The 17500-nt window shown below is 40.9% G+C and overlaps 3 protein-coding genes across 3 annotated transcripts; all 3 read right to left on the bottom strand.

The window, feature by feature from the left end:
- Window positions 1-1702: 1702 nt before the first annotated feature.
- On the bottom strand, window positions 1703-3534 carry LOC149112290 (melanocyte-stimulating hormone receptor-like). The gene has a single exon (XM_089289632.1). It carries the CDS (start codon window positions 3241-3243, stop codon window positions 2278-2280), a length of 966 nt encoding a protein of 321 aa, XP_089145758.1. The 5' UTR covers window positions 3244-3534; the 3' UTR covers window positions 1703-2277.
- A 3308-nt stretch (window positions 3535-6842) lies between these two features.
- On the bottom strand, window positions 6843-7948 carry LOC110058837 (adenosine receptor A2a-like). The gene has a single exon (XM_020765498.2). It carries the CDS (start codon window positions 7797-7799, stop codon window positions 6843-6845), a length of 957 nt encoding a protein of 318 aa, XP_020621157.2. The 5' UTR covers window positions 7800-7948.
- Window positions 7949-12558: 4610 nt separating this feature from the next.
- LOC149112289 (uncharacterized) lies at window positions 12559-14315 on the bottom strand. Its single transcript, XM_089289309.1, has 2 exons — window positions 13562-14315; window positions 12559-13106 (listed from the first exon to the last, which is right to left on the bottom strand). The coding sequence occupies exons 1-2, from the start codon at window positions 14313-14315 to the stop codon at window positions 12559-12561; spliced, it is 1302 nt and encodes a 433-aa protein (XP_089145435.1).
- Window positions 14316-17500: the final 3185 nt, after the last annotated feature.

Below are 17500 nucleotides of genomic sequence, written 5' to 3'. Positions count from 1 at the left end.
AAATGAAATCAAAGGCAGAATAGCTTGAGCACATCGATTCGATTGAATTTTGTACGACTTCAAATGCAGAACATTTAGCTCAATTGCAATATAGCTAGTGCTTCTCAGTATAACGACTGCCTGGGTACACGCAGCAAGCGTCTAGTTTGCGTTAATTTCACTTAGAATTCTACTAAAACAATTAGATTATTCGCTCTCGATATCTATGAGGCGATAGTTGATTCGGCCTTCAGCCATAGAAATCTCGAGCTCATAATCTAATTGTTAATTAGAGCGCAGTGGCCGGAGGTCATCTACGAAATGGCGACTTTATTTTCGTTTTAACAAAGTTTTGTAGGAACATTTTGACGCAAATGGATAAATAAATTCCTAAGAAGACCCATTTCTGGCACATCAAAAATGGGTGTGGGGAAAGGTTATAAGGTTAATCATTAATATCTCAGCAAATATTTACAGGAGAATAATCTACTATATCTCATTTAAAAGAGCATAAAAAATACTCTCTAGAAAAAAAGCTTTCCTGCATGGCAGCTAGTAGTAATTTTTAAACAATTTAAATAAATTAAACTTCACAAAAAAAAGGGAAAAAATGTAAAAAATATTTAAAAAATGTATTTCCACTCCACTGGTCAAATTGAAGTGGAAATAAATAATTTTCCTTAATTTATCAGCAAACACATCCTGAAAACAGAGCGAAAAACCATCGAAACCGAAATTTTTTTAGATTACTTTTTTTTTATCTAATTAAAAATCTCGCATTCCCGTTACCATGGCGACAGCCAGTGGGATATTAACTCAGATCGAGTTACGCGTCCTTTCGAAAAGTGTGTTTACTCAACGAAACAAAGCTTTTTTCCAAAGTTCCTGAGTTCTGCGATCCCAAAAACGATTCAAGACACATAATTCAAGAATTATTCGAGATTGCAAACGGAAAAACGGCGGTCCGAAGGGAATTTAGTCGCACTTGAACAACATGCGTGGATTTGAGTAGCAGATGGCGAAGGTCATCCAAGCTCACTTACCTAAAATGTTCGCGTCTAATTTCTTGCTAACCGTAAAATTACATTCGTATTTACTTCAAATACCTTTAGGAATGTTGTCCGCTTCCGAAAACATCTTCAGGACGTTGAAATCATGGACATCGCTCGCTCAACAAAAGGCGGCCATTTTGACTTGAAATTGTGTGATTTCGCAATGTTGTCATGTAGGCCACATTCAGGCATCCCACGTGAAACTAGCCATGTGCTTAGGTAATTATCTCTAGTTTTATGTCCCTAAATTTCAGGGGAAACGAAAATAATCCAATTCTTTTAGAATTTTTTTTGGTCATCAACCATAAAGCTTTCAAATTTATAGAGCGTGACAGGTAAGAGTTTGGTTTCTTGAAAAATCCTCAAATTATTGAAAAAGCTGATGGCGCGCGCACACAACTTCAATTTCAAATGACAATTCAATACGAGCGATCTTTCTAAGGCACAAAGTTTAATAATACGTCGAGAAGTAATTGGAAACCGTTATTTGAAGTAAATTTCAGTCAGAATTCTACCAAAACAATTAGATTATCCGCTCTCAAATTCTATGAGGTGATAGTTGACGAGGCCGGAGAAATCTAATTGCTTAGCAAAACACATTAGTTACAATACCGTGTCATTACTTAATTACAATTCTAAATCTAATTACAATGATATTATATTTACAATACACACTATATAGTATACTATAATTATTTTTCATTTATTTATTTATAGTCTGATTGGCTGAACTACTAGCCTACTATTAGCCTACTATTAGCCTCCATGCACAAACTATAGACCATTGTCACCTTTAATTGTTGTATATGTATCTGTTTTCTTTTTTATGCTAATATTGTAATTTCAAAACTGTAAGTGCGAAATAAAGTAAAGTTGAAGTTGAAGTTATTGTGAACAGTACACCAAAAAGAGTCTGCTTATGTGCTTGAATTTAGACAAGTTAAAGAATACATTGCCCATTTTGGTTCTTGCTCACTGACATGATAACTGTGTCCTGGACGTTGTATCTCGTAGAGAAACGAACCTGGATGATGCCCTTTGTTTTTCGTTATCATGCAACTACCATCAAAGGTCATCAAACTCAGCTCATAAGCTGGAAAAATCCTTTTCAAATATACTTTATTTTTTCAGTGTTTTGAAGTGCTGCATTATTCAGTTTCAATGCGCTTGCAGCCCAAGTTGAAACTGTCCGCAGTCGTTGTTATAATTTCTACAGAAAGCGTTTGACAACAACGACGGCACTGAATCATGGCATAGCATGGCCAGCCAATGCAAGGGTCTCGCGTGAAGCGTCTTTTTTGTGCCAAGACATGTTCCTCAGTATGCTCAAGACAGCCTGTCGAATGTGTCTCATCTTCCAACAGTAAATCACAGGGTTCAAAGATGAATTAAGATATAGAAGAGTATATGAGAAAAGAGAAAATCGTTTCAAAACGATACTCGGGCCGTTCATTTGAGGGGCGACCAAACAGATCAAGTAAGGCAAATAACAAACCAAGAACACGAGATATACATAGAAAATTCCGACTGCTGATTTTGTAAGGCGGGTTAAAATTATGATTTCGCCCACGGGAGCTACTTGTTGCACTTGCTGGACCTGAATCTGATTCTTGTGTTGTTTTACGGTGAAAAAGATTCTTAGGTAGATCACCGCTGTAAGAACAAGACCAACAACTGCAATGAATGCCATGATAAGTGAGTAAATATCGAGTGGAACCCAAAACAGTAAAAAAGAAACAAATACACTTGACACCCATATTGAGATCACCACAGCAACAACACGCTTGTGAGTCACAAGTTCCCGATATCTGAGATGGAAATGAATAGCTAAGAACCTGTCTACACTTACAGCTACAACGCCAAGGAACGAAGCTGTAGCGAAAAGATTTCCAATGATCGCCAAAGTTTTAAACGTGCCGCAGTTGGGAATCATTTTTTGTAACCACTTGACTAGAAGTGAGGAGTAAAATGGTTGGACCAGAAAGCCAACACCAACATCAGAAACAGCAAGACTCAGTAGCAATGTTTTTAAAGTCCTCGGCAACGACGGCGTTTTTCCTATGGCGTGGATTGTTACAATGTTCAACATGATGGCGGTATAGGACAGAAAACTGTTGAAGATACAATTAGCGATATTCGTCGCATATAGGTTCCCAACTTGAGAGATTCTTGGGAAGTAATCGAGCACTAATTCACAAAATGATTTCTTCATAATAGTGGCTCAGGTTTCTTTAAAGCACGAAGCTTTGACAAAAATTATTTCACGCTGTGAAAAGTTTCCTTTCTCAGTGCCAAGTACCAGCTGGATCACTTCGCACCAGAAAATCTACGTTTACTTGCTTACTAAAGCGATTATCCTCGGCAAATTAATGATGTTCGTCGAATAAAAGCATTCAACAGCGCAAAATGATGATTTCTTCGTGACATTGATTTAAAGCGCTCGAAGTCTTCAGTACAACTTGCTCCTGGAGACAGTTTCCTTTCGCAAGACGACAACAACTGAATCGGCCTGAAATAAATTGTTTGCGCTAAGTGATGTTTGCTAAAGAAGGCATAAATATCCCAGGCGTCACACTTTCAACGCGTATTTCCTGTGTGTGCTTTAAAAAACATAATTGAACAAATTAAACGAGAATAGAGTAAAAGGGTTCCGATGAAACCATCAGCTCATCAATAACTTACAAAACCGAGAAAGTAAAAATTCGTTTTAGATGTCAATAATGGTTATCAACAAATTAACCAAGTTCATTTAATAAGAATAGCACACCAGCTGGCTCAGTTTGGATTACTTTAGATCCTTTTTCACTAAGGGTACGATGCTCAGCATTAAAAGAAGGATCCTGCTCTTTAAGACTTTCAATGTGTTTTTTAAGTTTAAATGAATGTATTAAACTTTCTTATAACTGATTAAAATGAACCATCACGAACAAGGCTGCCTAGTTTATCTTACAGAAGCCGCCTATTTTTAAAAGCTAAAAGGCTGTCTCGTCTGTCATGAATTTGGACATTTTTAAAAGACGTCGTAAATGAGCTATCGGCGAGTGAGACTGAAAACGGAACCAGCACTAGTAATAATGTACAGTTTAAGTGAATTCTGGATGTTCCGGTAAAACGTTATAACTGCTTAAGATTTTTTCAAAAAACTCAGTCTGAAATGAATAATATAAAATTGAGAGAAGTTGGCGTAAGTCATTTAACAGGGCCATCTGCCCGTCAATAATTAACTGACAAACGAAGACTTTGTGAAGACCGCATTAGCTTTTTACGTTAATGGATGATCAACTTGCAATGTTCCCTTGGAGTTCTTAACTTCTCAACTTCTCAAGTTTCTCATCAGTCCTCTTTTTCGTTGCGTCTGAAAATTACAAGAGTCATGTTCGTCGGTAAGAGAGGATGAAGGGAAAGAGCTTTAATCTCAGATATGAGCCTTGTTCCTAAGGTTATACCTTATAAGCTATTTTCAGACTACTCTTGGCTTAGCTGTTCCCATGAGGTTCTAGAAGTAGCCAATCATGTAAAGCCAATTTAAGTCACGTGGACTGCTCTAGCGGCTTTACTCGCATTCTCATTCTCCACGAAAATATCCAACCAATGCACGCGGTTACACTATCCGTAGGAAAACTGGATATCATAGCTAAAAATAACTTGAGAAGGATTACCTTAAGGCCTACATGAGGGATTAACTCTGTTACCTTCATGCTCTCTCTTGTCATCAGATATCCTCGAGCGTTCAAGAAAGTCGATTCGGACGAAATGTAACAAACGACTATGAAGTAGGCGGTGACACGAGTACTTCGGGTTTCCATTAGGTTAAGGGCTAGTACAGTCTCTGAAGCTAATCCTCCCCACTCTATGCAGGGGTAGAGTGGGGAAGGGAGAGTTCAAGGACTGCATTTGTTGGCATAGATTTGATAACACTTTGCTCTGATTGGTTGATTCACGTTGCATAAGTTTAATTAAACAATCACAAGGCTAGCTAGTTTAACGCAAGAAAGTACCCTGACAGCTAGGGAGGGCACCAATTACGTATTTGTTCCACGTGATGGTCAATAACTGGCAAACCAAGACCTTAATATGCAATTTGCTCTCATTGGTCAGTTCACGTTGCACACGGAGCTACACCACGGAGAGTTTTTCCTTACAGTACCCATTTTGTTGTCATGACGACCAAATTATAATACCATTGGTCTCGTGCAGTTTGTCAATCCAGGCCGCCATGACACTTCCGTAATCAGATCTAAAGGTAAGGTAAGGTAAGGTAAGGTAAGGTAAGGTAAGGTAATTCAAGGTGACTTTATTTTAAGTCGTAAACGTGGGGAGTGGTTGCCCAATCTCCCGAGCCAGGGGCTCATGACAAAAAAACGCACGACTATTTACAATAATATAAATACTTACAATTACTATATTCGCTAAGAAAAATTCAGAATTAAAATTAAAAATATTCCTAAGAGCATGACTATTTAATATGACATTACTACTTACAATTACTATATTCGCTAAGATAAAATCAGAATTAAAATATAAAATACTCCTAAGAGCAACTAGCCCTAATCTTAAAAATTTGAGTTACAAAATACAGTTTATACACTGGCACCCTGTAAACTCCACACCATTGAAGCGAGAATGACGTGCTGTTGTTTCAGGTGGCGTGAAGCGGGCCAACATATCAAGCCGTCTAGCTCGGTTTCGCGAGTTTAGCCTCTAATACCCGGGTTTGTTCACTACTAAGATAAGCGTTTGGGTTAAATCATTCTAAACTTAGATTTATTTTATCCCATAGTAAACCTGAGTGAGGGAAAAGTTTATTAAGTGAAATGATGCTAAAGAGAACATATACAGCTATATAAGGGTGGGCAAGGATTACGTACTTGTACCACGTGATGGTCATAAGCGAAGAATAAATATTCGAGGAGTCGCTCTTTCTGCCGGATGTTTTGACATGAAAACAAGCAGTCCATTTTGTTGATAAGATAACGGAGATCGCTCGTTCCTTTTCAAAAACACGAGAAGAATTGAAAAGAATAAAATCAAACGAAAACAGAATAAAAGTCTTAACAACAACACCGTCCCGCCTGTCAAGAACTGGGAAAAGCAAGACATGAATCTGCATTTTTGATGATCGGGAGGCAAAAATATATATTTCCAGTTACACTGTTCTAATGAATAAAGATCAGTTACCTGGGTTAGCGCAATTGATTGGACATAAGTGCGAAGGTTGAAATTCTGTGTAAATCCTGCAGGACTCATTGAAAATGAAATATCGAGAAACCTGTATGCAAAAGAAATGGTTTTTTAGTTTTTGAATATTAATCGACGGTAAACCTGAAACCTGCCATGTTCTGACAGACTGAAGTATAAAGTCAAATGGGAACATTCACATTAGCTATAGTCAGAGCACGTGGTGCGAGTTTTATTAACCAATCACAAGGCTCGTAAGAAACTGTCCTGATATTATAATGGAAAATGGACAGCTGCAGTCCCAAGCTGTATAGGTAAAAGGACGAGGAGAAATAAGGGAATACATAAAGATAACACGTATGTATTAAAACAAGTTAACAAATACCGCTCTTTTGTTATCTCTCACCGATATAAAAATTGTGTTCAACGCGTTGTGCCTCGGAGAGTAACGAGCGCACAGCCATTGAGCTCAGTTCAAAAAATATATAAAATAATTAACAACATAATTTTTTCAGTATTTTAAGATATTCATTTACTCAGTTTATATCCGATTTCCTTCGACTAAAACAGCCCAGGTTAACACTATCTGCAGTTGTACATAAGGCCTTTGTGGACTGCAACGACGACACTGAATCACAGTGTAGTATTGCCGGTCGATGCAAGTGATGCGCGATCTCTGAACCAAGACATGTTCCGCAATATGTTTATGACGGCCTGTCGAATGTTTCTCATTTTCCAGCAGTAAATTACAGGATTCAAAGACGAATTCAGAAAGACGATTGTCGAGAAGGAGAAATAAAGTTTCTTCAAAGTAATATTTGAGCCTACTATCTCAAAAACGGCCAAACCGATAACGTAAGGCAAATAACAAATTAGAAACACAACATATACATAAAATATACCGATCGCAGATTTCATGAGGCTAGCAAAATTTGCTATTTCGTTAGCCTGTGTTACTTGTTGTACTTGCAGGACCTGAATCTGATTCTTGTGTCGTCGTGCGGCTAAATAAATCCTGATGTAAATCATTGTTGTAAGAACAAGACCAGCAACTGCAATAGATGCTACGATAAGTGAGTAAATATCGAGTGGAACCCAAAACAATAAAAAAGAAACAAATAGGCTTAACACCCATATTGAAATCGCCACAGCAACAACACGCTGGTGAGTCACAAGTTCCTGATATCTGAGATGAAGATGAATAGCTAAGAACCTGTCTACACTTACAGCCAAAACACCCAAGAAGGAAGCCAAGGAAAATAAATGTCCAATGAAGTAAAAAGCCTTATGCGTGTCACAGCCAGGGGTGTGTTCTTGTGACAACTTGATCAGAAGTGAGGTGTAAAATGGCTGGACCAATAAACCAACACTAACATCAGAAACAGCAAGACTCAGGAGCAATGTTTTTAAAGTCTTTGGCAACGACGACGTTTTTCTTATTGCGTGGATTGATACAATGTTCAACATGATGGCGGTATAGGACAGAAAACTGTTGAAGACACAATTAGCGATGGAAGTAGAAACGAAGTCCTCAACTTCGGAGATTCTTGGGAGGTAATCCAGCAGCAACTCACAAAGTGATTGCTTCATGATAGTTGACTCAAGTTTCCTTAAACTACTCAGCAAGCGTTTGACATACAAACTGTTTTCAGCTGTTTTCTTTCTCGTCGCTGTGGATCACTTGCCTCACCAACTACTGTAGATCACGTTGGCCAAAATGAGTTCTTAATATTACTTACTACAATGACAATCCTCGGCAAACGAATAATAATAAAAAATAATAATCACTTTGTGTCGATGTATTTAGCACTAATGTCCTAATTGGGGACACTAAATAAATAAACAAATATTTCAAATATAACATAAACTATTAAGAATCCCAACTGCTGGGAGGCTGACCAGTTGGGTATTTACACAACGCGGTCGAGGAGTTGAACTCGGGGCTACCGAGGACAAATCCAGAGAGTGGTAGGGTGGAGGATTTGAACCAGGGACCTCCAGATTTCAAATCCAGCGCCCTAAACCACTCGGCCACGCTGCCTCCCTTGAGGCAGGCTTTTTTTTTTGAACAGGAAATATATAGTTCAAATTTATACGTGTGTCATGACTTAAGCCAATAACTGATTAGAATAAAACCAGGAAGTAAATGTCACTGGTCAGTGTGTAAGGTTCATTAATTAAACAGGCCATGTGTTTGTAAAAACCTTAAAGACGAAGTAAGTTGACGACAAATCCAATGAAGATCTTAAGACATGTATACACGCTTGATGAAAAATTCATTGGAACCGACATTCACGACAAAATGTTTTAGATCCAAACGAAAATTTAAAGTGCCTTTTACGGTAGATCGTTTAGCATGCTAATGGATGGTGCACCGACAAACTGGTAGAAGGTTCGTGTGCGAGGACGGCTAAAACGCCAAAAGTGTGTCATGCGCCGAGTGCGGCTGAAAATTCTAAAACGCCTGATTTCAGTTGTTGCTGGTAGTTTTGTCTGTAATAGGACTCAAACGCTTGAAAATGTTAGAATGTAATACGAATGTGCTATGTCAAAATGAGGATCACATGCTGTAAAAGACACGAAGTCCAATTACTAATTATTTGTATCAGTAACATATCTCGAGGTTAACAACTCTTTGGAGTGAATAAGTGAGCGATATTCCATCAGTTTTACAAACAGCTCGGGCGGAAGTTGCAAGAAAGGACGCAGGTCTTCAGGTAAGGTGTCATAAAGATAAAGACAGACGTCACTGGCTTGAGTGTCAGTCATGTCAGTATTTGTAAACACAACACAAGCTCTTTCAGCTTTCGATATTGCACATGAGATATCGCTAAAAATACCTGTAAGATAACATAGGTTGAGATACCAGTAAAATATAGTAAGGTAAGATACTGGTAAGAATACTACTGAATGAGATCCTTAACTGTTCAGGTTTGCATCAAAATTGCCGGTTTTCATGTGAGGTCATCATTTCCCAAAATACAAAATTACCAATTTTTCTAAAGTTTTAGCTTCGTCAAATGTAAGACCCTCTAATAAATTGACGTTTGCAACGTTTAAACCCGACAGGATTCCTCATTGTGTAACAGAGCACGTCTGAATTTCCAAGTTTATGCGTTGCGTGACAATAAAATGGCGGCCCGATAAGGCTCTCGAGTAGGTCAAAAGATGCGTTACTGTTCAAGTTTTTGCTAACTAAACAGTTCTTGCTCTAGACGAAGTATTAATTTCAATGTGTCGGAGTTCTAGAGTAATAAATTTTCGTTTCAACGGCAAAACTCAATGACAGATGTTTACGGCCGCCATGTTTGTGTCCCTTCGAGGGGTACAAACATGGTCACACCATGCAAAGCTCTATAAATGTGAAACCACACAGACCTAAATCTTGGCGAGGCTGTTTGTATATCAATAATCATCTTTTTTATCCCAGCTTTTTGGCTTAAATTATTGAATGGTTACGATTTTTATTTGATATGGCGGGACCATGCAAACCAGCCATAATCAGAGTAGCCACGTGCACATAAATATATTGGCAGTCATTTGATACTGGCAAACAGTGAAACAAAGGAAAATCGCGAAGCATGGGAATGGAGGGCGCCTGTAAACTGTTAGAAGTTTCGTGTACAGTTCCACCACGCTATGTTGAATGAAATAAACTAGTTTTGATTTCGTCATTACTTTCGTCATCGTCGTGACCGTCGTTGTCATTATCATCATCATCACGTCTTGTCAGCGAGCGGATAAGGAGGTCACGTTGTCAAGTCAGTTCTCTCTTTCACGTACCGCTGTTGGCCAAATTCCAACCCGTCCGCCATATTGAAAGGCTGCATACCATATTCTAATTTTACTATCTTGGTATTTGTAATATTTAGGCTTCGAAGCAAGGATTTATTCCGCATGCAAGACATACAATTCAAGAAGTGAACAAGATGGTGGATCCCGAAAAGCACACGGACCCAAGATTCAACGGGGTCTTATAACTAGAAAACCGGAAGTCTGATATAATGAACAACTAATCCAACATCTCCCCCCAAAGTTTGAGTGCTAACTCTGTGTACACAGTTCAAGGCAAGTTCGCTTTGTTAAATGTTCACAGATCTAGCCGTTGTGGCGGTTTTACTACTCGTCCTGAGCGTGTAACACGCTCCATAAGAGAGTTCCCAGTGTTCGGTTGGCCTTCTTGGGTTGACACAGCTGTTGTGGATCCGGCAGGTGTTGAAGGTTCAGCCGGTAGATTCTCTCGCACATGGGTAGAAACCTTTGGAGGTGTTTGGTCCACGGGCAGTGCGTGATCGCGAGGTGCGACAGTTAGGCTACAGAGGGAAAGGCTGGCTTCAAACTGGTTGGAACTAGAGCAGACCGATTACGTCGCAATGTGCTCATGTCGGTCTTCACCAAGTAGGATCTCGGTAGCTTGGTGGCTCCAATGATCTGACCTTCCCGGTTCTGGTCGCGCACCCAAACTTGCTCGCCAGTAGTGGGTGGAGGGAGGGCGCGGGCTTGGTGTCCTTTGTCATGATAAATCTGTTGCTTTGACCTGTATTCGTCCTCTCTCAGTTGGACTCTTTGCCGGTCGGTATCTTGTACATTTGGTTTGAGGACACTGGGCATGGCAGGAACCTTGGTTCGCAGACGGCGCCCCATTAGTAACTCGCTGGGTGAAAAACCATTTTCAAAGGTGTAGATCGGTAAGCAAGGAGGGCTGGATACGGGTCTTCATTCTTGCGGAGCAGTGCTTTGACCGTACGGACTGCCCTTTCAACTTCCCCATTGGCTCTTGGGTATTTAGGTGAGCTTGTCACATGAACAAAATCGTACTCAGTGGCAAACAGCCGAAAGGCATCAGAGCTGAATTGTGGGCCATTATCTGATACAATGATGTCAGGTATGCCACGTGTGGAAAATAGTTCTTTCAGGATTAAAATGACTCTGGCAGATGATTGGTCATTCAGTTTCTTGATCTCAAACCATCTTGAATAGTAATCAACGACAATCAAGTAGACCTTTCCTTTGAGTTCAAAGAGTTCGGCAGCTAGCCTTTTCCATGGACGTGAAGGGAAGGAGGTTGACATGAGTGGTTCTTTGAGCTCAGGGCGATCTTTGGTACAGATGCTACAATTTGCCACCATGTTTTCAATCTGCGTAGACAGCCCTGGCCACCATGTAGAGGTTCGGGCTCTAACTCGGCACTTGGTTATACCAAGGTGACCAGCATGAATGCAGCCAAGTATCTCCAGTCTCATGGACCTGGGAATCACTATGCGCTCGTCCCAGAGAAGCAAGTCATCAACAATGCTGAAATGGGCTCTGTTTTCCCAGTAGGGACGTAGTAAGGGTTGGTGAGGCATATATGCTGGCCATCCTTGACTGCAATAGTTCCTGATTTGAGCGCATTCTTCGTCAGCGATTTGTGCCTCTCGCATCTGTGACAGGCGCTGTGTAGTCGCTGGGAGTGTGAACACTGTTTGGGCTGCAAAGCTCTCTAACTCGTCTACAAACTGCTCGGCCTTTTCTCTGGGATTTTCTGTAGGTACACGGGAGAGTGCGTCAGCTGTTAGCTGGTGTTTCCCAGGCACATATCGGACAGTGACGCTGAATCTCATTAACCTAAGGCGAAACCGCGGGATACGCGGTAGTGTCTTGGAAAGCTCAGTGGTGTTGAAGAGGGTTTGAAGGGGCTTGTGGTCAGTTTCTAGGACAAAATTCATGCCCACAACATATTCACTAAACTTCTCACATGCCCAAACTCCTGCTAGTGCTTCTTCCTCTATGACAGCATAGCGTTTCTCAGCATCACTGAGTGATCGTGATGGATAGCTGATGGGTCTACGATTCCCGTCGTCTTGTACCTGGAGGAGGACTGCACCAATGCCGTTTAAGGAGGCATCAGCTGCGATGATGGTTGGTCGACATGGGTCATAACATGCTAAAACTTCAGCTGATGTGAGGGCCGTTTTAATCTGGTCGAAGGCTCTCTGCTGGGGGTCTGTCCACAGCCATGTGGTGTCTTTGCATAACAACTGACGCAGGGGTTCGCTCATCTCGGCTAGTCGGGGAATGAATTTCCCCAAATGGTTCACCATTCCCATAAAGAGTTGCAGATCCTTCACATTTTGGGGAGGTGGAAATTCTAATATGGCTTTCGTCTTCATTGGGTCTGCATGTATTCCCTGTTCGTCAATAATGGAGCCTAGGAATCTTATAGAGGTCTTGAAAAACTGGCATTTCTCAATGTTGAGGGTTATGCCAGCCTCTTGTAGACAATGCAGTGTAGCTCTAACACGTCTGTCGTGTTCTTCTTGATCAGCTCCATGGACTAGAATGTCATCCATTTGGCAAATTACGCCCTCTACATCTTTAAGGATTTCCGACATGGCGCAGAGCTTATGCCGAACGGAAGGCGGTTGAAGCAGTAGCGGCCAAATGGTGTTACAAATGTAGTCAACAGTTTTGACTCTTGATCAAGGGGAAGCTGCCAAACCTCACTATTTGCATCGAGTTTGGTGAAGAAGCGACCTTTTCCCAGCTTGGCAAGACTCTCATCGACTGATGGCATTGGATGGATTTCTCGCTGGACCGCCTTGTTTAACTGGGTTAGATCTACACAGAGTCGGACATTGCCATTAGGTTTGGGGACTGGGACGAGACCAGAGCACCAAGTAGTTGGTACTGTTACTGGTGAGGTGACTCCCTGTTGAAGCATAGAGTCTAATTCTTGTTTGACCTTTGGCAATAGCGGATAAGGGATTTTCCTTGGCGTGTAAACGCAATGTGGCTTTGCGTCAGGTTGCAGCGTTATGCGGACTTCAGTCTTCACCTTTCCCAGGCCACTGAACAGTGAGGGAAATTCGGTTTTGAAATCAGCATTTTGTGGAGTGACTTCACCAATCTCGTCATCTGTACGAGTGATTAGCCCCAATGCAACACAGGCTTTTCAGCTTAGCAGTGGACATGTGTGGTCTGGTATGACATAGACTGGTTCAGTAACTTTTCTCTGACGGTATGAGAGGTTAGCTTGAAACATGCCAATGACTGGGATTTGAATATTTCCAGGGCCTTGTAAGGTTTGTCTCGGTTTGGCGAACTTCTGATCTTTCAGCCACGAGGTATGTGCACCAATGACTGTGACTGCGGCACCGGTATCCAGCTTGAAGCGAGTACTGTGGCCATTAATCCCGAGTTGGGCGGTCCAACCCCCCCCCCCCCCCTTGTGGTTTGAACTTCTCCAAGAAATAGAACCTCATCTCCCTCTTCCTGCTCTTCATCATCTTCGAGCTCATATACTTTCTTTGTTGGGGAGGCAGGGCTGCAGCAAACATTTTGCAAGTGTCCCTTTTTTTTACATTTGTTACAGGTAGCATCTTTAGCCGGGCAAACTTGGCGCTGGTGTCTTTCGCGGCCACACCATCCACAATTTTGGGCAGGTTTGGGAGTTTCTTTGTTCGGAAGTTTTTTAATTCCAGACTTTCCTGAGTTAATAGATTCAACTGAAGCTGGTTTGTTGTCCCCACGGACAAGATCACGGTTTTGTGCTCTAGATTCTGCCTGACGACTCATTTGAACGGCTCGTGCGAGTGTAAGAGAAGCTTTTGATTGAAGTCGATCGGAAAGTGAATCATCAAGTACCCCCACTACAATTCGGTCTCGAATTAAGCTATCCTTTAACACACCATAGTCACAATTTTCTGCTAATCTGTATAGATGCTGGATGAATGTGTCGACCGATTCTCCCGCTATTTGAGACCTTTTGTTAAAACGCGCTCGCTCCACGATTACGTTTCGCCGTTCAGCAAAATGGTCGTTTAATGATTTCTTGATCTCCTCGTATGAGACAGTTCCTTCGTCTAATTGAAGCGTTTGAAGAATATCGCCGGCACTGTCACTCATTGCATAAAGGAGAGTACTGACCTGCTCCGTTTGTGGTTTATTGTTGAGCCCTGACGCTACTCTGTACCTGTCGAATCGGCGAAGCCACTTTGGCCATGCGTCTGCTGCTTGTGGGCTGTTTGCCTCTTCGAACTTTCCGGGGAGAGGAATTTGTGTGGTCGTTTGGGCCTGATTAATCGTCTCCGACGCTGATGAACTAGATTCGTCGCCTCCTGGCATTGTTTAGCGTTGAGTGTCTCCAGCTACCGCTGCCACCATGTAATATTTAGGCTTCGAAGCAAGGATTTATTCCGCATGCAAGACATACAATTCAAGAAGTGAACACGATGGTGGATCCCGAAAAGCATATGGACCCAAGATGCAATGGGGTCTTATAACTAGAAAACCGGAAGTCTGATGTAATGAACAACTAATCCAACAGTGTTAAGTGGCAGTCTCTCTAAAAGCGGTCCACTGCATTTCTGGTCGGAAAAAAGTTTTCCCTCAAACTTTTCTCAGTGAACTATCTTGGGTCATGAGTAAATGCAAAGACTTTAGTTTTTGCAAATACGTCAAAATAATTTTTTTAGAGCTCACAACAATCATAGCCGGAAAACGCCTAAATTTGAGCGTTCCAATGACGGAAAATTTCCTAAATTGACAAGCTCGCTGCTCAAAGACCACCAAACGTAACAAAAAATTGTTATTATCCCTACATTAAGTGATCCTTCAAGGGTAAGAAATGCACGTTACTTTTGATATATTTTGTTTTGGGGGATCCTGAAAATTTATCTATTACCACCCGTTATATCACTTTCTGAAAACCTGCCAAAGTAGCTTGTCTTCGCTGGCATTTATTTCCCAAGTCCAGTCCCGGCCGCTCAAAACTCCAACTGAATTCTGCGGGTGGTAATATTAAGTTCGAAGAGGCAAACAGCCCACAAGCAGCAGACGCATGGCCAAAGTGGCTTCGCCGATTCGACAGGTACAGAGTAGCGTCAGGGCTCAACAATAAACCACAAACGGAGCAGGTCAGTACTCTCCTTTATGCAATGAGTGACAGTGCCGACGATATTCTTCAAACGCTTCAATTAGACGAAGGAACTTGGGTCCATATGCTTTTCGGGATCCATTAATTAAATTTCGAAGACATGTATTTCATTCACTGAAAAGTACTTCGTGAATATAATTAATTTTCACCATGTGCGAAACCTTCAAATGGATTGAGCTTCTGGTGGTTGAATCGCAGAAGGATGGTCTACAGATTCCTGTAACAATTTGTTTGGGCAAATGATTTTGAGCGACGCGAGAGCTTTTCAAAGTACGTTAAAAATGCAAATATTTGACCATTCGTCGTCAAATTCAATTTACGGGTTTATAGACGCATATTTTAGCATGCGCCACATGACTTGACCTATATTAAGTTGAAATAGACACAGAGCTGATAATTTCGAAATGTTCTAACCTTATTTGCTGTAAAAGGCAGGTCCAAAGCCGATTTGACGTGTTTTTCTCACCATTCGTCGCACATAAAGCAGAAGTTTGCTTTTGTTTACAAAACGTCCGATGTACATCGCCAACTGTCATGGTCGAATACCATGAATCTGTGACCCTCTCTCGACACATATGATCACCACTGCATCTAACTCAAAAACGGCTAAGTCATTTGTAGATAGTCGCTTGCTTTGCACTAAACCAAAATATTACGTTTGATCATCATGGTTTGATCTATTGCTACTTGAATCCTTGCTTGCAACGGTTCCTTGTTTCTTCGTCACGCAATGCTGTCATCCCATTTTAGGAAGCAGGGGTAGGACAATTTCTATCCTAATACGTAAGGCTCCGTAAGACTTGGAACCACTGGGAGCACACAACCTTGTTGAGTAGGAACATATTAAATCAAGAAATGAAAAGAATGAATAGTTTACCATTGCCCCTGTTGTCATCTTTTACCCAACCACTCCTACCTGCATGCCCTGCGTAATACTGTAAAGCTAAAACTCGTACCTAGGTCTTCTCGCGCTGTGCAATTATTTTTGGTTAACTTTACATACAATACAGTGGGCTACCCTCGGGGAAATGGGTAGTGACCGCTTAACAGGGGTTGGCCACTTATAGAGGTTGGTGTACCTTAAATATTTTTCACCATCGGGTTATAAATTTCTTGGTGAATATGGTGTCAAATCAAGACACCCATGATAGACGTGTGTTTGAATTATCACTCGTCACGTTCAATTTCAGACTCTTATCTGCCATCGCCCTTTCCAAAACAAAGTTTTTAAATTTTGGGTGGCCGCTTAATAGGGGTAAAGACAATAGAGAAACCCTTATCGGAACGACTAAAAGGCTTAATAGAGGTAACTGGTCAATAGGGGTTTTATTTTCAGTATTTTACGGACAATAATTTTGGACTGTCTTGGCAACAGTCCTCCATTTTCTGTTACAAACATGCCAATACCTCGCCACGAGGCAAACAAAATACGCTAAATAAAATGGCATGACCAGGGTTTGTTTACTCACGTAATTACTAATTAAATTTAGTCTGTTTTTCTCACGAATTAGACACGTTGTGATTTCCTATTTTTATTTCAGCTAGTTCTTGCTTCATTGCTCTATAATTTGTTTATGGCGATTTTTTTAAATTTGTAGTGAGTCAGGCATTAGCTTTATCAGCTGTTGTCTGAAACATCAGAACGTTTAACAAACGTGATTTGGACCGAGACCACGTTCACTATAGAATACCGTGTCAATTATATAAATATACACATTATATATATATGAACAGATAAACAATGAATAAATTGTTTCACAAACGCGCAGCATATGCCATGACAGCATTGCGTGAGGAACAAATAACGGCTGTAAGATTGTGCTGCGCCGACGCGCTTATCAGCAATGGTCAGCAATCGATCAAACGTAATAGTTTGGCGCAGTGCAAAGCAAGGAACTATCTACAAATGACTCAGACGATTTTGACTTAGATGCAGTGGTGATCATATGCGCCGAAAGATGGTCACAGATTCATGGTATTCGACCAATAATACGTTGACAGTAGGCGATGTACATCGGACTTTAACGTTGTGTAAACAAAAGCAAACTTCTGCTTTTTGTGCGACGATCGGCTAGAAATACATCAAATCGGTTTTTGGACCTGCCTTTTACAGCAAATAAGGTTAGAACATTTCGAAATTATCAGCTCTGTGTCTATTTCAACTTAATATAGGTCAAGTCATGTGGCGCATGCTAAAATATACGTCTAACCCGTAAATTGAAATTTGACGACGGATGGTCAAATATTTTCATTTTTGACGTACTTTGAAAAGCTCTCGCGTCGCTCAAAATCATTTGCCCAAACAAATTGTTACAGGAATCTGTAGACTATCCTTCTGCGATTCAGCCACCAGAAGCTCAATCCATTTGAAGGT

This window comes from Orbicella faveolata, unplaced genomic scaffold, assembly GCF_042242905.1.
Source record: "Orbicella faveolata isolate gen_17 unplaced genomic scaffold, um_ofav_v1 contig_2, whole genome shotgun sequence".
NCBI lineage: Eukaryota > Metazoa > Cnidaria > Anthozoa > Scleractinia > Merulinidae > Orbicella > Orbicella faveolata.
Note: the sequence above shows the minus strand (reverse complement) of the source record. Positions and strands in the feature narration are given on the sequence as shown.